A 23,128-nucleotide genomic window follows, 5' to 3' on the forward strand; every position below is an offset into this window, starting at 1 on the left:
GAGATTATTGTGAAGTCTTGTGGAAAAACTGCACTCGATTAACCAAGTGTTTGGGTAGCAGAGTGTGGTGACTACATGAGAAGTTACATGTACAAAGAAGTGTTGGAACAGTGTAACTAACATACTGTGTGAAGTTGAGAGTGGGGAGGGGGGCAGGAAGAGTGGGGAGGGGGGGCACAAGTTCAAGGTTAGAGTGGCCCATATACTAAGTTTTTTGGCGGGAAAATCTTAATCCAATTAATTAAGCAGGTGTGGCTCCCTGTTTTTTTGGGGGGGGGCGGGAAAATTGACTCAAAAAGCGATTCAGCATGGAATTAAAATGTAGCCGGCAGAATTTAAGTGTAAAGGCCCAAATAAAGCAACAGTTTTGGAGCAATTTGGCATTAAACTATACAATACGAATACTAACTACATGGCCAGCTAAGGGAAGGTTTTTTGGCGGGTGAATTTTAGTGTAAAGGTCCAAAGCAACAATTTTTGGGCAATGTGGTATTAAAGCGGTCCGCTATGCAAAAGTTTTTTGGCTGGAGAATTTCAAACAACGGGTTCACAGAATTTGAGTAAAGGTCCAAAGCAACAAATTTTTCAGTGAGCTTGAGTTCAGGATAACAACGTAAAATCAAAGCAGGCGGGAGAATTTAAGTGTAAAATTCCAAAGTGACAATTTTTGGGCAATTTGGCATTCAATGCCGTGGAATTAAAGCCACCAGCTCCTTAAGGAAAAAAGGCTGGGCAAGAGAGAAATGTGAGTGCAAGTGTGTGGAGTGTTGTCTTGTGTTAATAAAGAAAACATACTCACACCTCCCCATCTTCTTTCACACAGGTTGAGATCTGCCGACCAAAGTCTCACTGCTCCTGCTACAAGCCAGTCTCCGGATCATCCACACCGTCTTCAAGATGATAGAAAAACAAAAGTTAGTGTATTGAATCAATTGTTAGCTTTGAATCAAAACTAATTTGTGTTGGTAAAATCAAGAGTTGTACAGTTTAAGCTTTGCTCCAAAACAACAAAGGGAACTCACCATAAATTTTCACTCCAGAAGTTGGTGGCAGGAAGACAAAAGCTTCTGACATCATGCTTCCAACTTCTGGAGCACACAAAAGACAGGCAACAATATGCTGCCTGTCTACACTAGTTTTTCGCACAAATGAACTTAAGAGTCTGACTTACTTGTGGAAAGCCTTTGTTTCTCCTCAGTGACATGTGCAGTCAACAGGTTTGCTGAGGAGTCGTCGGTCATCACAGGTTTCTCCCGGTCAACTGGCTTGGTCAGGACAGCTGACCCTCAGGACATGCTACTAGTATGATAATAAATACAACAGTGTCAAGCAAAAAACATCTCTAGTCAACACTGAATGACCATGAAAGATGGTAACCTTGCATAGTATTTGTATTCCTTCGCTTGAATAAGATGTAGACAGTATTTAGGCCAAGAAAGTGTTTGACATGTGATACTGGTGGTCTATTATGCCCAGGAGTTCTTAACAATTAAGTTAAGAAATAAACATGCAAGTTGTAAAACATTGTCTCGCCTTTTTAATTAACTGGTTTTAAGTAACAAGAAGCCACTGTTACAAGTTGACTGTGCCCCTGGCCAAAATCACAGTACCAGTATATTATAACTCCTTTGGTGTAATTTAGTAAAATAGCTAGTCGGCACAAGCTGGCGCCATCTTGGATATAGTCGGGAATGTCCGCTACCGCCGTCGGGAACGCTCGGTAGCGTCACGATTACCGAAGCCCGACCGAAAGCTCTCCGATTATAACCGGAAAGGCTACCGAGCGTTCCCGACGGCGGTAGCGGACATTCCCGACTATATCCAAGATGGCGCCAGCTTGTGCCGACTAGCTATTTTACTACTTTTCTGTCGCGCTGTGGAATATTTAGGCTGATCTAAACATCGGCAACCCGGCCAATTGTGGAGTTATATTGTAGGGAAGCTCGGGACAGCAAAAAACCGGGTCAAAAACGGAGCATCGAGCAGCCAACGGGAAATGTGCAGTTCTGCCAATGGATCTTTCCACGACTATTGCTGAGGGTAATGCAATGTAAGCCTGAATCAATAGTCGCCACGGCTAGGTATGCCCAAAACTAAATAATCCATGCAATACTCAATGGTTCGAAACGGAATCCAGAATCATTATTAAAAAGGATTCACATCGGTTTTGGGGTTCCCAAAAAAAGGGTGACCTACCTCCAATTTTGGATGCACAAAAAAGCACATGCACCCAGTATTTCAAGTCCTAGGATGAAGCCTTGTTTACGCGAAATTTTTGGCGGGAGTTTTCAATTTGAATAATTTTGCACACGTGCGGTACATTCCATCAGGTGTTCTCCCGCCAAATTTGACACCACGTGGGTGGAAATTTCCAACAAAGAAAACGTGTTTTTAACAGTTTTTCTCCACAGAAATTGTCCCATACCATAGCTTCTCCCAAAAAAATTGTACTACTCAAAAGAGACGAAATATATCCAGCGTTCTCCGTGTCGTGAAAACTACTTCTTACTTACAAGATGCGGGGGAAATTTCCAACGAAGCAAAACGTGTTTCTGACAGTTTTCCAGCACGTAAGTTAGCCCATAGCTTCTCAAAATGTCACTCAACAGGGAAGAAATACAGTCAACGTTTTCCAAAGACATGCTATCGAAGAGAACAGCTTCCCTATACTAGTATGTGGCCAAGTAGAAAATGGCCGGCTCATGAAACCAACTACGACATAGCACATAGGAGAAAAAGTTGTAAAAAAAACACTCACACGCCACTTTGCTCCGTGTGTTTGCATGAAATATTACCGCTAACATCACAAAAACTTCCTACAGGTTTGTGGGAAATACAAACATATACATCCAAGGCATAGTTTCTTATCTTTACCTCATAAGAACGAGTCGTCTCATCAGCACCACGCCGTCTCAGTTCCCGCCATGACAGTCGTTCTTCTCCAAACTTCGTCCGGTCAGGAAATACTCAGTTTCTCCCTCAAACATCCACAGAACGGCATAAATCCACCTTGGAAACGTTCCTTAGGCTCACTGCACACTTCAAGTCGGATAAGTTGCTGACAAAAAGCCGAAAATTTACCGTAAATGTTGGGGGAACGGGGAACATCCGCAGAAGCGTCCACACCACACGACAGCGTGCGTCAAATAGCTGCGCATGCGCACCACCCGGTCGGACGGACCGTACCATTGCATCACACAGGGGTGAAAAGCTGCTGTTAGTATTATTACCTCCGTCATGGAGGCTATGTTTTCGGTAGCGTTAGTCTGTTTTCTTTGTCTGTGAACAGCATAACTTAAGAAGGTATGAATGGAGTTAAATTATATTCGGTGTGTGGATAGAGTGGCCTCAAATCTGGAGATTTCGGGTCCCCTAGGGACTCTCCTTGGTACTGAAGCAGCACTTCCGGTTGTTGTGTCTTCTGTTCTGAACATGCCATGGTCATAATTTTTCACTTTTAAGAAGCTTTTGGGCAAGAAGAAACATAAGTTTCGTTCCCCTAGCAGCTTTCATTGGAAGTGCAACGATGACACATTAATTATGCTAATTGGGGCCTTACTGGGGTATTACATAAATAATAAGTTTATATCTGCTGACTGAGAATGGCAGGACTTTCTAACTCATGACATATGTAACTTGGATGAAGGGGAAATCATCAGATATAAATTGTGCAATTAAATCAAGACCTCATTTGTAATAATTAATAGCAAATTTCTGTAATACCTTACTGGTATATGATGGGAATTTAATACCCCGAAGGTTTGTTACTTAGGTGTAGATGAAAATTTTCATACAATTATGAATTATGCTAATTAGGGCTTAATTTGCATAATTATTCCGGAAAATTTGTATTTGCTGGTAAGTTGGTAACTGAACAAAGGGACTCTTCTTACACAACCAAGTGTTTTATCATAGATACAGTTCCCTGCATGTAACCGTGTAGATAGCAGCTACACCTGTGCTGTGCAATGTGAACCGGTCAGAATTGCCCTGAGGAAGGTGACAGATGGTCACTGAAACGTCTTGAAGGCATCAGCTTGTCCATATATATCCGCACAATGGTGGTGGTTATGCTTGTTGTCCCTGTCCTTAGTGCTGAATTTTTGGTGTTCTTTGTGTTTGTGTGTGTGTTTCTGTACTTGCATGTGTACTGCAGCACTTACAATATCATATTGAATTGGACATGTGTGAAGGGATTTCTCCACACTTTAGCTCAGTGATAGGAAAGATGGACAGAAAAACAGACACTTTCAATATCAACATATTTTATTACACAAAACATTGTCTAGTAGCTCAGTACATCTATAACATTTGTAATGGTAGCCAGATTAGATCAAAATGACCCTTGTAATACAAATGTAATCCATTAAGTTTTGCCTTCATGATTAAGTGATAAAAGAACAAATTAATATGAAATGGTGACATGCCAACTTTTGATGTGCATACACCATTAGAAATAGCAACTGCAGTTTTTGTACCATGGAGTCTCAAACATGGTTTTACCAAATTAAGAGTTTCTTGCAAAGAGTAGAGAAGTCTTTTCTTGTGCATTTTAGCATGAATCTACAAATGTATATATTACTAAAGAAAAATCCACATACAGAAGCCCCTTTACGACTTCAGAAAAGCTGCTATCACAAATGTTACATCAAGAATAAAGGAAACAAAACGCTTTGAAATACAGGGGATAGTGACACAACAGGAACACTATCACCTGTCAAAGTAATGTCAATGTAAAGATAACTTATTCTTGAAACTAGACCTACATGTATGTGCAAACAAAAACATGAACTAACATTCAAATTTTTGACATAGCAATGATATCAGGTAAAATGAAATGTATGAAGCAAAATGTATGGAAAAAAAGATAAAACCTTTAGTTTAAATCCTTCGTGCTAAGGTCTTCTTTACTGAACAATGACACAATGTACACAATGTACAAATTACAGATCAAGTTACTTATAATGTAGTAGACCACATCTAAAGAATGATCAGTGGTGGTCAACTGGCATTACTACACTGAGGATGAACTGAACTGAACCAAACAGAACTGAACAGTGATGGCACAGCTGTAGAAACCTCAGGGCAGCTCAAGTCTCCCTTCCTCCACCAGTTGGTCGTTAAACTCACACAGCTGTCGGAGAAAGCCGTCGTTGGGACCGATAAATCTGGAAAGAAACAACTCAATATTATTCCATAGTATACATTTGTATTTAGTGTATCGTGTTTGGAGAAAAATATGACATTCTGACACTATGGCAAATGTGACTGCATAATAAGGTTAGTAGTTCTGGACAGCAATGGTTAAAGCAGTAATGGTTTTGCAGAAATGTCTTTTCATTGGAAACACAGGAAAAACAGCTGTGCATGCCCATTGCCAACTGTTCCTGCAACATGTCTGTTTTACATGGCTAGTATATCTGGTACATGGTACATGTGTGCTACACATCTTGTACCTCTTCCCACGTATGAGCCTGATAGCCTCCTGGGCTGTGAGCTCGTGGTACAGCATGAGGTAGGCTGCCACCAGGGTGGGCGAGCGGCTGTACCCAATCTGACAGTGAACCAGCACCTTACCTGTTAATACACACACACACACACATTAACGGTTACATATGTGCAGTTATGTGTTAGGGACAGGCTTGGAACCATCAGGGAAGGTGTGCCAAAATGCATGCTTTTCAATTCTAAAGTCTCTACCTACGTGCAAAGAAAGGATGTACTGATGTACAAAATGTCTCCTGCCAGTTTGTAAAATGTCATTTTTTGCAGGACATGTGTTTTGAAAAAAAATGTTTCTGTCATAGCCTTTGGTTGCTGGTACCATTGTACATGTACATGTACCTGTAGCTTCTACCAGGCTTCAGAAGCAGTTGGAAAGAGTAGAAATTGGCCGACATGCAGGGGAGCTGGTCTGCTAAAAGAGTACAGTTTGCCACTCCCAAAGCTAACTTTGGTTTTTCAGCTTTGTGGTTTTTCAGCTTTGTGGTTTTGGGTTTTTATTGCAAATGTATGTATTATCCTGAATGTAGAGGGCAGTACTAATGGAAAGCAGTGCCATGTCACTGACAGTGTTTAGCCTGTCTAAAAGAATATTAATAGACAGTCTTTGATTTTGGCACAGCCTCCTTCTGACTGTTCACAGTCTGTCCCTGGACACAGTTCCAGTCAGGTATTGGTTACCTCTTTCCACGGATGAGTGTGATGGACTCCTGGGCCGTCAGTTCCTGGTACAACATCAGGTACGCAGCGACAAGGGTCGGCGACCGGCTGTACCCCACGTGACAGTGAACCAACACTTTACCTACGTGTGTAGTGGAGTACATGTACATACAAAAACATTGATGCCACCAACAAATCTGTTGTATGAAATTATAAAATGGTAAAGGAATGCTGTCTGAGGAGTACTTAACCTAATGTCAAAACACAATGGAGAGTCTGTCTGAATCTTAATATCTTTGAGATTCTGTAACTGGCTATTATTCTGAGTGTGGAAAGTGTGTAAAGGAGTACATGTACATACAAACCATTGATGGCATCTACATGTTTGGGGCTCAAAATACAGAATCATATGCACCATAGTGCAGGTAAAATTGGCAAAAGTTGCTAACTTAAAGGTTTGCTCCTGTCTAACAAATCACATTTCAACAACGTTTTTGTCTCTTTTAGGTTAATTCTGCTGCTGTGTTGATGAAGACCAGAGTGACTGGTCAAAAGCTCTTGGTGAGAACATTTATCGCTTGTGTTGGAACAAAAGTTTTAACTTCTAAACATGATTGCTGGACAGGTTTTCTTTAAGTCAGGCACAAAGAATATATGAAATACAAGCAAAATGTCCAATTTATTGATTATGAATTTCAAAACAGTTACCTTTCTTGACTGCAGTATTGATGAAGGCAGCGGCAGGTTCAAAGTGTTGTTTGAGGTTATATGTGGGGACATCATCAGCAGGCACTCCCAGGTACTCAATACCTACTTTCTCATACTCCTGCAGTGGGAAATATAACAACACTGTCACAGTTTGTATGTATGAATCTCATGTCCATTACGATCAATACTTTTGGCTAGAAAATACATTTATTAATGTACTAGCATTCAGTGTCATCATCAAAAAGAGGAAAGAATGTGTACATGTAATCACTTATTTCAAACTCTTACAAGTACATAAAAGAATATTAATTTTGAGAAAGAAATACAGTGATGATGATATTCAGTAAATAAAACCAAAAGCAAAATCCTGAAAACCTATTGGGTTTGACATTTTTGAGACAGAGGAAGCCAAAGGATCACACTTTTTCTGCAATGTGTGGGTCTTCAGATGTCTAGTTCTGTCAAATTCTGTTTCAATAGAACTGTCGTGACCTTAGACACATCGATGGCTCCGTGAGCAGCGTTCAGCACATGCGTGACTCCCAGGCTCTTCAGCTTGGCCACATCCTGTGCTATGGACCTGAGTGTTTGGAATAAGGAGAAAAGGTCATTCTAACTTTATTAATTTGTATAACTGAGGCAAGGATTAAATCATTATACTTTTTTCAAAGATGAGTTCAATCTGGCTACATGGTAATCTGCCAATTGACCACACTATTTTGATTTGATAAAAGATTGAATTACATAACGGATGGTGCTGTAACTTCGGACGAGTTTTTACTAGTTCGACATCACAGAGCACGGACGTGGATTGTCAAAAAACCGTTACAGCACCCCGCGTTACAGATGTCTAGACTGAGTATATAATATACTGTTGCTGAAGATAATCTATAATAAGTATAAATAAAATGAATAAAAATTGTCAGTTCTGAAAGCTTCAAGTCTCAATATCTTTTCTTCTGATCCTTGTATCTTATGATGATAGAATAGTCTTAATTACCTTAAAACAAACTATTTGTGATACTATGATAAACCTTAAGCATACAATGTAGCTACATGTATATTTGTACACAAGCACAGACAGCTAATCAAGAAAACAGGCTACCATAGTCAAAATATTCTTACAAAAGAAGGTGGCAAGCAATTTCCTAACCTGTCAATCACAGCATGAACGTCCAATCACAACACACCAGCAAGCATAAGACACGCCCTCACCTGGCTGGCTGGGGGCAAATCTTCTGGCAAGCACAAAGTCATGATCATGCACCCAGCTATAATGTAGGGAAGCAGGCAAACACAGGTAGGATCATAGGACAGGACATGGTCCTCATTCAAGCACTTGTAGGGAACTGCTGAATACATGTGATACTTATACTGGACACAGGATGGAGTGACAGTGTGTGATCATTATCATCATGTCAAATTCTCAGTGTCAAGATGGCTCCTGTTAAAGTTATGGTTTAAAGTTTCATTTCTGTCAAGCAAGTCTAGTCAGTTACATGTAGATCATTTAGATTCAGTTGCTGGACCAATGGTGAGCTTGTTTTCTTGACCTGGATGTCCTTGTTGTGATGTCAACAAGTCTTACTGTAAATTTTTATGTCACTGTGGACTATGCAACATCAAAATTAAGTGAAATTTAACCATCAAACTCTAACCTACGTGAAGCAATTCTGATTCAGTGCTATTGTGCTATATACAGTCACTGAGATTTAATGAGTCCTGAAGCTAGATCAACAAGAACCATCTTGACACTGGCCAAGAAGTTATGGACCACGGCCTTGACTTGATACCGTACGATGTAGAAATCAAACTCCGAGGCACATTTGACCTACTCCCGACATCACATGACTCAAAGATCAGTGTGTCAGAAAAGTGGGTCAAGCTCCTGATAAACACTATTGAAAATTTGGTGAATCTCATTTGTTTGATAAAGATAGATAAAAACGTAACTATGTAGTGTACTAAGTATACTGCAGAGCTTTCTCCCTATAGTATAAACTTGAAGACAACATTGTCAGTATCCTGTCGGTACAGTATAAAGTATCATCATGGGTATTCCTGCTCACAAGAGACAACCACAGGAGAGTCATGGGAATTAACAGTCAACGGCCAGCTACTGGACATATTATGACAGTTATCCCCATGACAACCAAAATAGTTCAAACTATTCCGGTGAGGCACCATTTGCCAAGAATCAAGGGCTTTTGAAACAATTTAATATGCTGTATTGGCTGCCTGTCTATCACAAAACTGTTGACAAAGGGCATGACGTATGTACAGTAAAGCTTTTGTTTTGGACTGTGGTAAATGAGTTTACAACTAATCATCAACACTAAAATGTAATGTGTCTACTGGGTATTCATGATTCTATATGGATGTAGTCACAAGAAGGCAGAACTGTCTTAGAGTATAGCTTGTTATATGAGTAAAGGCAATTGGACCTTCAAGTTCTTTTGTAAGGAGAAAATTTAAGGCAGTTTTCAATCAAAAATTCAAAGCCACTGCCCTCTGTCAACAGAGAAAAAGATAAAAACCCTGGAGAGGCAGCCTACTTACTCATTCCCTAGGAGGAGATTCCGGCAGATTTCACTGTAATCCGTCAAGTCCCGTTTGGCAAAGGGACTGCCTCTCAGGCCGCGGTACAATTCCTCGATTGGGCATGTTTTGAAGCAGTTGGTGGTCCCTGTGGCCATCTCTTATGGCAGGGGATCTACGGCAGGGAACAATCACAGTGTAGGGTTATGTAAGCGCCGCCGAGCAGCTCAAAAACGCCCCCCTGGGGGTTAGCCGCAGCACTGCACACACCAAAGCTGGCAGGAAAACTTGAAGATGACAGAGGAGTGAAACGGCTTTCCTTTTCAGGGAGCTCAAATCGCTCCAGAAGTCGTTCAAACCGATATTGACTGACGTAGGATAGAAGTTTGATTCGATATACACGTACCTCCCACACCTTTTTAAAATATACATATCTGTCAGTTGGTCTGGCCAGTCTGTATATTCTTTAACAGTGTTGAAGCTACAAATAAAAAGATCTAGTCCAAGTGGTTACCTATTAGTACAGTCATTAAGATGTTTATTGAATACTGGGTGGTATTAGATGGCAGGTTTTTAATTAGAGAGGTAAATCTACGCAGTTTTGCAGGAGAAAAGGATCACAGTAAGTTACTGCAATGTATCTGCCTTCCTTGAAATAGAAAATTAGCCACATACGACTGCTTTGGAGTTTGATAAAGTATCAAGATCATCTACATCTTTTCCATAAACTTTAAGATGGAAGTGCTTCTTGGAGGAACCGTCCTCTCCGCTGCCACCTCCTTACAGTATCGGTGACGCTGAACATCTTACGTACACGTTTCCCAACAAGACTTCTGGTAAGACTTGGTTGAACACTTCCCACACTCGCCCTCCCACCGCTCCACTACCCCCACTCCTCAGTATCCTATGCAGCTCTGGGGCTGAACATGTCTTCCCCTGGTATCCACCAAAATCCTTGTAGCAGCCTCCACCATACAGCCAATTCATCTTAGAATACATGGAAAACAGATTCAAGTTTCTCAGAAATATGTTTGTGTATGACTGAGGTAGACACTCCGCAAACTACAACTGATTTGGAATTTCCTCAAATTAGCACACCAGAATACACTGGATTTAGAGGACCACCCCAAAACATGAAGTACTTATGATGAACACTCTATTACAAAACAGACGAAATCATTTTGGAGCATTAACAAAAATTGTCTATTGCTGTGTGGAACTTATCACTGACAGCTTTTTGGGGGAACATTTCAAAGGGATGAAAAACATAATTGCCAGATAATTTTTCCACTATCGTTGACAGAAAAAGACACAGAAGCCTTGATGAAAAAGTTGGGTCCTGCACTGGAAACTATTAGGGAATTTTAACAATTTTGCATAAGACATTGCCTTTTCGTTTTTTCAGGAATATGATCTTCCAATGGCTTCACCTTACAAAAGAAGGAAACCCATTTACTTGTACCTAATGTATAATCCTTAAGTTTTCCTGTCCAGTACATTACAAGTTGCTATGCCTACATGTCTCCAAGTAAGACATCTTGAATGATCACAGTGTAGGCATTCCACAGAAACCAGCCACCAGGCTCTGCACCCCCGGCACGGAGTATTGTACTCAACTCACGTACAGAACATGTTTCACTTTGGAACTCTTGTAGTAAGATGTAATCAGGCATGGGCCAGACATAACTCATCTGAAACAATCAGGTAAAATAATTTAAAAGACTTTATAAAACACCAGTTGCTACAGCTATGATTTTCAGAAGTATCACCAGGGGTCAGAAAACAGCCTTGATCATGTCATAGAATTTGCCAAATTATCAAGAAGGATCAATGCCATCTGAAAGCTTCTTCACTTTCACATATAAAGCAAGTTGTGTGTATTATTAAATCCTTCCTGTTATGAAGGGTTATAATGTACTAGCAACAAGCACTTATAACCTTAAAGTTTCATTTTGAATTCTACTCATAGAATTCAAATGCTACTAAATAATAACTGGATAAATTATGGAGATTATTTCTGAATTAGAAGAGTTTGAATTGCCTGAGGATAGTTTACCCTGATGTCTAACCTTCATCAACATATCGTGTTACTGCAATTAGATGCAGGGACAAAGTGTTTGTAGTAGCCTTTGGATAGGTTTAAGGTTTGTTATGGATTCAAACACTACCCTAAAACCCAGCCATGTTAGCTCTGCCGTCTCCCTAACTTTGCTCCCTATCAACACAGACTAGGAAGCAAGGTTGGAGAGCATGTAAAGCTAACAAGACTGGATTTCAGGCAATTCAAACACATTATAAGTTGGCTGAATAGCGTTTACCTTTATGATTAGTGCTGCCACAATTGTAGTTAAGTTTAACCTTTCAAGTGTCATGGGATGATTATAAAGCCTTAGTCATTATACATTCTAATCAGTCCCAGCACTAGGAAGGTTAAGCAATTATCAGGCTCATTTATTTATTATTGTTTATACACACACTGGATACATGGGATAGATACTGGTAGTCTTCAAACCAACTGATACATGTATGCTTGCACTGTAATCATCCTTCATTGAAGACAGTTTCAAATTCTCCCACGAAGCCACTGAGAAAATCACACCTTTAAAACCAGTCTATGTGACTATGAATGAAATAGAAACTGCAAACATGCATGGACAGTAGATGGCTAGGTTGTCATGTCTTACCGTCAACACTGAAGTGGGATTGCAGTGCAAAGCATGTCAGTTGGCTTGAAGATTAACATGAAAGCATACCCCATGTATCTACTGAAACACTGGTAGAATTAGGAAAAATACTTCACACCTCAATGCTACAGAAAGCCCAGTGTCAGTGCAAAATGAAATATAAGAGTTTGTTTCTGTCATGTGTCTAGCAACTGTTGAACCCATAACACATTGTGATGGCCATTTTTAAGAAATCAAGAATCATGTTGACAGTACTGTATTCTACTTGACGAACCAGAAACAGGGTACTGGAAAGTTGACAGACCCAACGCATCAGAAGGCCAGCAGTTCCACTCCGGTAAATCAGTTCAACATCAGGTTCTGTCCTTACTTACTCGTCTCCAACCAAAACGTTAGAAAAGACCTCATGACAGTTACACCACCCCACCCACAGGGGTCCTGGTATGCCCTCTAGGATGGTCTGGAGTTGTGGCACTGTACAGGTCCTTCCACAGAACGCACTGTACTCCTTGATCCAGCCGTGGAGGTAGAAGGAGTTCATCAGGACAACTCAAGAAGCTACTTCCTTGAGACATCTGGAAGGAAGGTTGTTGTAGGTTCGAAACGAAAGTGAAACGGGTCCCTGTGACTTGGCGGGGAGCTGGTAGGCTAGAGTCACTCCGGTGGCAGCTAGAACGTTTCAAGCTCCAAAGCAAGTCCAGTGGACTTGTTTCATTTCTGTTTCAGTCTGGATAAAACATTCAGGATATGAATCAACCTAAAAATGCTCATATTTTGGCACCAGCAGTTGAAGAAAGTCCTTGTTTGCATAGTATTAGTAACTGCTTTTCTCATGTATCAGCACATCGAGAATTAAAACTTCATTGTTTGAAGTTTGTTCACTTTGTGTCACATTTGTTACTTTTTACAGGACTTTTTTCATTACTGGCAAATCTTGGAGAAATCTTGGAGAAATCTACTTCTCCTCACAAGATTGCATTGATTTTTCCAATATTGTACTGTAAGAGCTAGCTGAAAAAAATTGATCATGAACCATAATTGTTGAGTTTTAGAATTGGTGTCCCCCACAAGTAATATCTTTTGTCCTTTTCAGGTACAAATTTACCATTACCAGTCATCCTAAAACAATGCACGATTAGCAGTTGGCAAAGGATGATGAATATGTTATAGACTTATCACACTGGCACCATTGACTCCTTGCACCTTCAAGTTTCCCACTCAAGTGTACCAAATCCTCCTAGCTGCCGCAGGTCAGCATTTTCTGATGCAGGGTACCATTGTTTTCCACTGTTCATTGCTCGCAACCCAGTTTAAAACCAAACCAACATATTCCAGATCACCTGTCTCCTAGGAAGATGTTAGGGTATACCACATTGTAGCTGTCCCAGGTGCCGTGCCAGGTTTCGGTTATGTTGCACAGAATCTCATTGAGTTGTGGTACTGAGCAAGTCTTCCCTTGGAAAACACGGCACTTCTCCCAGTAATACACACGACGGGCAAGTGGCATATTGGCCATCTATATGTATAGAGACACATTTTTTTTTGTTACCATTCATATGAGATTCTGCATTTTCTGATTCTCTGATGATAAAAATACAATGATCTTTCTGGAAAAAATTTTGTTAAAAAGATTGATAAATGCATTACAAAAGGAATGCCAGAGAACAACCAAGTCCCTGTCTTCACCTTAGTGTTCTTTATCCTCTATAAAGTATTAGGCAATTTGGTATGTAAATGACAGTCGCTAAATACTGAACGACACAAATAACTAAAACATTCCAAGAGATGGGGGTAAAAATTCTCAGTTACAGCACCAAACATCAGTGTCCTCTCATGAAAAACTACATGTACAGTCATAAGGGAATTGTAACTCAGATACCTTTTAAATCCACTGCATGTAATGGAAACCACAAGTAACCAGGATTTCAGCACCAAGGACAAGTACATATCTGTTGCTGATTTTACTGTTAAATTCAACAAAAAGGGGCCAAATCTAATCTGCTGTCTCTCTCTTCCACTGTTTTCTTTAATATTTAGTATATTTTAAGCAAAAAAAGGGATGTTTTTAATGTCAATGTTTACTTTCGAGGTCATTAATACAACAAAGATTGATAGGATGTATGCTGGAAACATCTGTGAAGCAAACCTTAAAAAATCTATTTTGTGTCCAGATCTGATCTGTAACCTTCAAGTTTTCCAATGCTTCTCAAGGCCATTTAAAAACTTTCCTACAGGATGAAACAAGTTGTACTGTATCTTTACCCATTGCCCAGTAGAATGCTTGTGAACACTTCATCATAAGTGTCATATGGACAGTACCAGGTCCTGGTAGTGGGTCTGGTGCGTTCTCTCAGCTCTGGTACAGAACATTAACACGTCTTTCCTACAAACTCTCGACACTGCTCCTGGTACTCACGACGCTGGGCATACTTCATCTTAGGGCAACAGATATTGATATAATCTGTTATCAGTATATTACCCTTGCTGGGCACATGTATACATTGGCACCCATATACTGGGCCATCTATATGTATAATTTGGGGTCATTTCTCACATGTTGTACTGCAGCAAAATGCACCCAGTAAAAAAATTTACTATGTCACACTTCATCTTAGGGCAACAGAATACAGTTAACATTCTGTTATTTCCCTTGCTGAGCCCATATATACTGTGCCACCCATATAGGGTCATATTATGTACGATTTGGGGTTATTTCTCAAGTGTTGTACAGCAGCAAAATGCACTGAATGTGGAAGTAACTATGCCACAGCAGTGCAAAAGAAGTCAAGGGTCTATGACAGGATTAAAAAATCAAGTTATTGAAAAAATTTTGTAAAAAAATGCCAGCAGGACAAGTGTTTAAGATTCACTGCATTGAGAAGCACCATACCATGTTGTTGAACGAAAGAAAACAATTGCACATTTTGGTAGGGTCAGGAGTTACTCTAACTGTAGTGGGTAACTTTTTTTTACATCAGAGATTATCCAATGGATCAAACTATAAAATACCTTAGATGTAGATTTGATTTGTCCTGATAGTACGTTTTGTCAGAGGCCTTCAAAAATGAGAGCTAATGCTCAATAGTTTCACTCCTCTCTCTTCAAGACAAATCTCTGGCACAATGAAAAAAACCCACTTGTTTCCTAACAGTATCCCTGGATACACCTCATTGTATCTGTCTGCAGCCAGTTTGAACCCGTCAGCAGAACAGAGTGCTTGGTTCAGTTGTGGGACACTACAGGTCTGTCCACTGTATCTCGCCAAACGTATGCCAAGAGGAGTGATCGACTTTCCACTGCGGCAACCACTCAGAAAGTCTTCCCAGTCAATGCTCATTTGTTCCTGGGATAAATGCAAAAATGTAGTTTGTCAAATGTAGTTGGTATAAAACGTAATGGTAGTCCTTTTTGAGGCTGTAGGGTCAGTGGGTTGTCTAGGGCCCTTCATTTACATGTATAACAGTAGTCCCATAGTCTTTTTATAGTTGTAGGGGCAGTGGGTTGTGGCTATACAGTGTCTAGGGCCCTCTCCTTTCACTGCCTTTTACATGTACCTCCACAATTGAAGCTCAAATGTCCTAAAATGGCTTGTGCTTTTAGTAGCCCTTTATTGTAGGTATATATAGCTTATATTATAGCTGTTGTAATCTATAACTTTTAACAATCTCTCATACAAACAAGATGAAAACATATGAACACCAAGGGCTATGAAAACTTTGGATTCTTCAAGTATTCCTGCCAAAACGCACAGATTTTGTTGATTGTTAGGCTTCCTGTACCTATTTCCCAAGTAAATATCCTGAAATACTTCATCATAGTCTTCCCAGAGTTTGTATGGCCAGGCTGAGACTGACTGTGGAGATCTGCCTCTACCTGCCTTCTTCAACTCTTCCACAGAACAGGTCTTACCAACGTACTTCCCACACTGGCGCAGGTAAAATGTTCCAAACTCACCGTAATTCATCTAGGAAGCATACATTCAACAAAGAGAATGTGGTCAAAAAATACAGAAAAAAGATCAATAGCTGAAGTGGTAAAGGGGATAAATTTGTATGATTTTCACATTTTCTTAAATTCTACGTTTCCTAAGATAAGTAAGAACCTTTATCATAAGGTACTTTGCAACTGATATCTACAATATGGTATAAAACTGCCAGTCATACACTGTAAATAAAGAGTTTTTTTTTGTTCCTCTAATTCTGAAAACTGTTTATGTTGTATTAATTCTCCAATTGATATACTGAGGTACTCGGGGGCGACTGTGTGGAACTCCTTGCCACCACATGTACGAGCAGCCCAGTCATTGGGAACATTTAGAAGTATGATAAGGAACTTGGACTGATAACGGACTGATGATTTACTATTTATTTTTGTATTATATTTTGATTTGCATTTTGTTTTGATTTTGTATTATATTTTGGTGTTAATTTGTAATCCGTGACCCCGCCCTCACCCTCGACCTTGTTGAAAAGCAGTATGTACCGAACAAGCTTTCGAGTTTAAATAAAGGCTTACTACTTCTACTACTACTACTCCCGTATCTAAAGATGCAGCCAGTTCTGTCCTGTATCAAATTCAAGGTTTCCTGCCTTTTCTACATGTATAGTGCCTCTGAGCACTTAAGTTCAGTACCCATACCTAGTACCCAACAATATATTGGGATAAACTTCATGCTGACCACCGGGTAGTTTGTAAGGTCCTGTAGGAGTGTGGTTACAGTCTTGCCCTAAAGCCTTCTTCAGATCTGCAACTGAACAGGTCTTCCCCTTGTATGTGCGACTTATTCGGGCATAGAAGGTCTTCTTCGAATTGAAGTTCATCTTGACGTAAAGCAAAATGAGGAGCAGAAAATATTCTATGTATCAAAGAAATAGAGGATTGACCACATACTGTATAAAATCAAAATGGTTTCATAACAGAAAACAATGAATAGGAAGATGATATTCCATGGATTGAAGAAAATCTAATGGAGTTTTGAACACCCAAAACCTTTGCAATATATACACAACCAATCTTAAATGTAATTACACAATCTCCATGGATTTGAGTAATAAGGCTGAATATCTATTAGAATAACCTGGACAGTAAGAAAATACCAGCCTTCCATTAGTACCATTCAATAGATATAAGAATGTTGACTCCATACTACAATGTATTAGTCTTCCTTTGTGACCTCACTGTCTTATGGTTTACCAAAATTCTTGGTTCAATCATGGGCTTCCAAGTTTTCCTGCTGACCTCTTGGTACTAACACCAACCACTGGCTAAAAATCAGATACAAACTTTTGATAGACACATTCAGGAACTGCACAATGAACACATGGTACTAGGGGGAGGGAAGACCAAGGACAATGAGTCCTACTTGTGTTGACCTGCTTCTATGCAATAATGTAACACGTTCCAGATCGTGCAGTTTGATGCAGAACTTCAGGCATAATTTCCTTCATTTTCGTGCAAAAACGAACCATGAACATTAAGGAATTTTCACTTCAGGCAAATTTCATCACATACATGTGACTTTTGAGTGTGCATCTCCAAGTCTTCCTGAGAATGTGCATCTAACACTTGCTGCATGTTGTCCCCATGTACACGACCCTTACCGATCACCCAGGAGAATGTTGGGGAAGACTTCAGTGAACTTCTCCAGTCTAGGCCACAGCAGCGCAGAGGTGGACTTATCGGGGCTAGCCTCCCGCAGGAGGTAAACTAGCTGCAGTACAGAGCAGGTCTTGCAGAGGGACACGGGCCTGCGCGCAGGGACACCAGGCGGTAGGACACTGTGGTTCATCTGAATCTGCTGGTTGTAAAGGGACTTTAAACAGGAAGAATGTCTTTTAGTGCTTAACCACCATATACTGCAGCTCTGATCATTCTACCTAAAAATTTACAGTTAAAAGACTAAACTTGTGCTTCCACATAAGATATCAAACACTTTATAGTGAGCACACATCTAAATTTATGAAATTATGTGTCATCCATCGTGTACAGTTATCAAAATTATAATTGTTTTCAGTTTGATGAGTGACCTGTGCTCTAACTATAATTTTGGCTTTACTTGTTGCTAAGTAAAACTCTTATTCAATTCTAAATGTAAGAGTTTTACTGAAGGTTAACTAATTCTTTGACTGCACATTTGTTTATCATTTAATAAGAGTTCATAATAGGATCTTTACAACCTTTTGAATGTTTTATCTTTGTAAGTCTACAAAATAGACAGTTATTATCCCTTAACCACTGCATCTGTTTGGCCATAACTTTATAATAACAAAGCCATCAACATTTCCCGTAGCTTCCTCAAGTCTTCCTGCCTGTCTGAACTACTGGGTTAGTTGGTCCTGAGTTCTTACGCGTTTCCCAGCAAAATTCGCGGGAAGACTTGGTTGTACTCCCCCCAACCACTCCCGTTGCCCAGGATATTGTTGAGCTCCTCTACAGAACAGGTCTTGCCTCTGTAGCTACCAAAGCCTCCTGTTGTGTAGGGAGAGTGGCTTGTGTACCAGGGGAGGGACATCCAGGGATATAGACCACTCGCTGCCTACTAGTACTCAAGGAACATGGACACAAAAAAATTACATTCGGTGATGTACAATGGGGTACAAAGATTACATGGCATAAAAGAGTACTCTGTGTAAGGTTCTAACAATAGGAAGGGCCATCTATAATGAAGTATGGACCATTGGGTGGGCATTTTGAGAAAGATTGTGCAAAGTCACATCAAGTTGCTTGTATCTTGAAAATGCCTGCAGCTTGAAAAAGCCACAAAACATTGCCCAGGCAATAAGTTTGCGAACAAACAAAGGAAATCATCATTTGTTTACAGTACAACAATATTCCTTAGAATTTACTTGATGCATTTCAAAGTTTATAGTACTGGCTACTTTGCTCATCAATCATAGTTTGGAGGATATTCCTGTTGGAGGAAGATTGAAGAGAAAAAAATACTATGGCAAAAATAAACCCGTTTAACTCCTCTACTCATCGAAGATTCCACTCGTGGCTCTTGTTTTCATTACTCACGAGTCTCCGAGAAAAACGTCCCGATAGACAAGATCACACGGATTCCACAAGTTCTCACAGCCTCGGACATCCTCACAGATGTCCCTTAACTCTGGGACTGAGCAGGTTTGGCCACGGTAAGCAGCCCAACGCTGACAGTACCACCAGCTAGTCATCTCCAAAAACACAGTGGTGAAAAAACTTTGTATTGATTTTTGTTTTTGTGATTTGGCCCTGTGGAGCACAATTTCTCAATAGTAATTAGCTAACTAAAATGGCAAGGGCCAATGGGAATCAATAATAAGTTATGTACATGTATCTTTTATCTTCTTTTCTTTTATCATCTTCAACTGATGAGGTGAATAATGACCCTTTTTATTTCAAGTAATTACTAAGTGCAATGTGGCTTCCCTCCAACTTGGATCACCATTCCTTATGTAGTATGGTACTGAATGGCTTTCCATTGAGTCATATCTATCCACTCACTCCTCTGGCATTTTCCATGAACACTTTTCTGGGTCACAGAACAAGATAGCTCCGAGTACTCACTGGTCTCCCATATAGATACTGAGGAAAACCTCATTGTACCGATCACCAAACCACCCTGGAGACCCAGACTCTCCGTACAGGGCATGACTGAGTTCTTTCACCGAGCAAGTCTTGCCACAAAAGCCACCAAACTCTGCATAATGCCACCCATAGCTGATATCTACCAACAGAACACAACAGTATGATATTTGTGAAGAACATTATATGCTTATAAAACCTTTGTTATGTGATTGCATTAGCCTAATATCAATTAGTTAGAATGCCTGAAGGGTGTTTGTTTCTCATTGACATTTTGAGATTCTTTTTCAAGTCCTAATTTGGGCTGTAGAGTGCCAAATAGGAATTTCAAAGGATTCCAATTACTACAATAAGCCATCTTTTCCTTCCAAAACTCATTTAGATATTGTATGCGGGAACTAAAGTTTGCTTTCTACATCTAAGAATTTCTAAGTACACCTGACCCTCCTCTGTACCTTCCATTCTTGCCAGCTAAATTTCATTTCATTTGTGTTGGTGAACTTTATGGACTCACATGTTTCCAAGTAAGATGTTTTGGTCGACTTCATCAAAGGCATTTCTGATATACCATATGGACCCAGAGGCCAAAGCCCTCTTCAAGTCTAGTAGTGAACATGTCTCGTATGGAAATTTCCACACAAACTTTACAGCATTCAAAAATCGTCTCCACCATCTAGATCTACCTAGAGTAGAAGAAAATGTTTGGTATAATTATAAGAGTGCTTTGATATAATGATCCAATATCCATCATGCTTACATTCTGTGGTAGTGATAACCAGACTGACAAATACAACACAGCCACACACAGTCACCCCGATGACGTATAACAGGTCCGTCACCTGACCCAGGAGCCAGGCTATCCAGCCTACCAGGACACAGAAACAGGACAGTCAGGGCTCTCTAGCCTCTACCAGACTTCAGGAAGCGGCTGGAAAGACTAGAAATTGCAGTACTTGCTGCAAACTGTACTCAGCATGGGCCAACTATCCTGGTATAATCTATTTACTAGTAACCAATTTCTACTCTTTCCAGCCACTTTCTGAAGCTGGATAGAGGCTAAGCGTTCTCCCAGCATCCCTCATTTATTTGAGACTTGTTGCAGACAAAACAGATTGAATTAGGTCAAATCACACCATGAGGTTATCATGGGTTTTCTGATGAGGTTGGGAAAAACCCTGAGACAGTATAGGTATAAAACATTATTATTAATTGTATCTTGATAATGCATTTGTCAGTGAAAAAGCATTGTGGATGGTACAAAGAACATTAACTTAGACTCTTTCTTCCTTCCACAGTGTCTTGACATGTAACATATTGCTTTAGATGTCTAGTCAGTAAATTAAGATGTCTAGGCTAGATTCTAACATTACAAATCCCTGGAGTTGCACATAGATGATAGAATTTGTAATGCCTGCACTGCAGGGTGAAACTGATAGAACCCATTATGGTGATATACAAGGCAGTAGGCAGGCAGTTTACGGCATCAAATGACAGGCAGTCATTTGGAACCTTGAGATATTTTCATGCCACAGTACAGTCAGTAATTTCTAACAAAGAGATTTTACTGAGATTTAAGATTGCCATTGGCATTTATATTTTCCTCTGTGTAAAAGTCTTCTAGAATTATTTTAGAAAACAAAACAGCTTCTGTGAACAAAAACTTTTCAAATTTTAATCTTTAAATTTCTTTGCTTGATTTTTTATTATTACTATTATTATTCTTTCTATTTTCTAAACAAAATAATAAACTGATAATAAGCGAAAAAAAATCGAGAAACACAGCTGTTAAATGTCAATTGATGTAACAGTATGAGAAACTCGATACACCAATATGGGATCACCTTACACTTTCTATTTTTGTCAACATGGTCAGTGATTCCGTATTAGTACAACATGGTGTTTCTGAAGTAACAGACTTAAAACTGGCAACCCGAAAATATTTCTTAAGTTTTAAACTACTTCAGTAAGATTTACTTTGCCTCTATGACCGACTTTTCAACGTTATATAAACTGCGTGCGCTTCGGACTATTCTTAGCCACATATGCGGACAACACAGTGGCGGGTCGGCACTGGAATGGCTAGAATGCAGACGACAACTCATATTGCGGAGACAAACTGACCCTAATTTTACATCACACATCAGCTAAAACACCTCCAAACCCTTCGGATTACCTCTGGGCAGTACAGAAGTCGGACGGTTGAGCAGTTGGGTGGCGATTATGACAAGTCTTGCGAATAAAAGAAGACCCAGGACGGCAAAGAGCGACTCCAACACCCACAACACCTTCAACATCTGGACACACTACCCCGGCCAAAACCGCCCCGAACCGGACCAAAAACTTGACTTCCGGCCAAAAATATCCACCCAGGACGAAAACAAAGTCTCAAGTTTCCAACGCCCACGTTTGTTTTGGCAACTTTGCCGTAAATCATGAAATAAATCACAAATTTCCGAGGAAAAAGACAAGAAAAGTCGACTTACCCGCGTTCAGCACTTTAAAATCTATGTGGGTCAAAGGTCAAACTATGACGTATGACAGCATCCACCCGATACAACTGAAGTATTTATTTTGTGCTCAAAATATTCTCTTCTGTACTACAGCTACATTTTAGGTCCATTTCAATTCATAAATTCATACCTTTTATTTAATTTCTTGATTATTTATAAGGTTTTCCGGAAAATAAAAGGTGTACAGCGAAGAGGAATTTTCAAAGCCTTCGCGTGTGGCAGCGATTTAAATCACCTTGGCACCATAAAAATATTTGCGGGTCAGCTGAGGCGCCCGGCGACCCTCCAGAACCTATATTTGCAGTCATGATGACGACAAACATAGCCAATCCCGGCTACAGGCCCCAAACCATGGCCAGCTTCGACCGGTTCAGCCGCTACAACTACATCGGGAGTGCCTACGGGCGCCTAGGCGGCTCGACCGGCGCGTTAGACCGAAGCTACGGCACCACCACCTCCGGTACAACCAGCGCGCTCAAGACGATCGGACTCCCGACCAAGACGTCTACCAAGACGGTAACCTTCGCGCCCGGAACTCGAGGGAAAGACATGTCTTACTCTGACCGCTACTCCTCCAGCGATCGCTACACAAGTTCAAGCGCACCTCTCTCCAGCTACAGATCCAGTGTGGGAAATTTACTGAGTTCGACATCAACGTACCGAGATAGCTATGGCTATCGCCAAGATCGGGACTATGATTCCTCCAAATATTCCTCCAGACTCTCTACTTCCAGCCACCCGACAGCCAACACGTCAAGTTCGTACGGGAGGTACTCTAGTGGGGAGTATTCCTCCACGTCTGCGACGTCTAAGTCGAGTTCGGGAGGTTACTGCACGGCGGATGACTTGTCAGAGTGTTTGAGGGGCGGAGTTGGGGCGTACATCTCACACACCAGTTATAACGAAGTCTTTCCCAACATCTTCATCGGAGACCAGTGAGTAAAAACACTACGCTTTTAGGAC

General features: G+C 40.4%; 1 protein-coding gene and 1 pseudogene across 3 annotated transcripts in view; one reads left to right on the plus strand and one right to left on the minus strand.

Annotated features, from left to right (window-relative positions):
* Window positions 1–4,928: 4,928 nt before the first annotated feature.
* LOC109461924 lies at window positions 4,929–22,114 on the minus strand (annotated as a pseudogene).
* A 277-nt stretch (window positions 22,115–22,391) lies between these two features.
* Window positions 22,392–23,128, plus strand: part of LOC109461908 (dual specificity protein phosphatase 3-like) — a 29,476-nt gene continuing 28,739 nt past the window's right edge. For all 3 annotated transcript variants that reach the window (XM_019758385.1, XM_019758386.1, XM_019758387.1), the window contains exon 1: window positions 22,392–23,100. In XM_019758385.1, coding sequence (XP_019613944.1) covers window positions 22,472–23,100 — 629 coding nt within the window. In that variant the 5' untranslated portion in view covers window positions 22,392–22,471. The remainder of the gene's footprint in view (window positions 23,101–23,128) is intronic.

This window comes from Branchiostoma belcheri, unplaced genomic scaffold, assembly GCF_001625305.1.
Source record: "Branchiostoma belcheri isolate BF01 breed outbred unplaced genomic scaffold, Haploidv18h27 scaffold97, whole genome shotgun sequence".
NCBI lineage: Eukaryota > Metazoa > Chordata > Leptocardii > Amphioxiformes > Branchiostomatidae > Branchiostoma > Branchiostoma belcheri.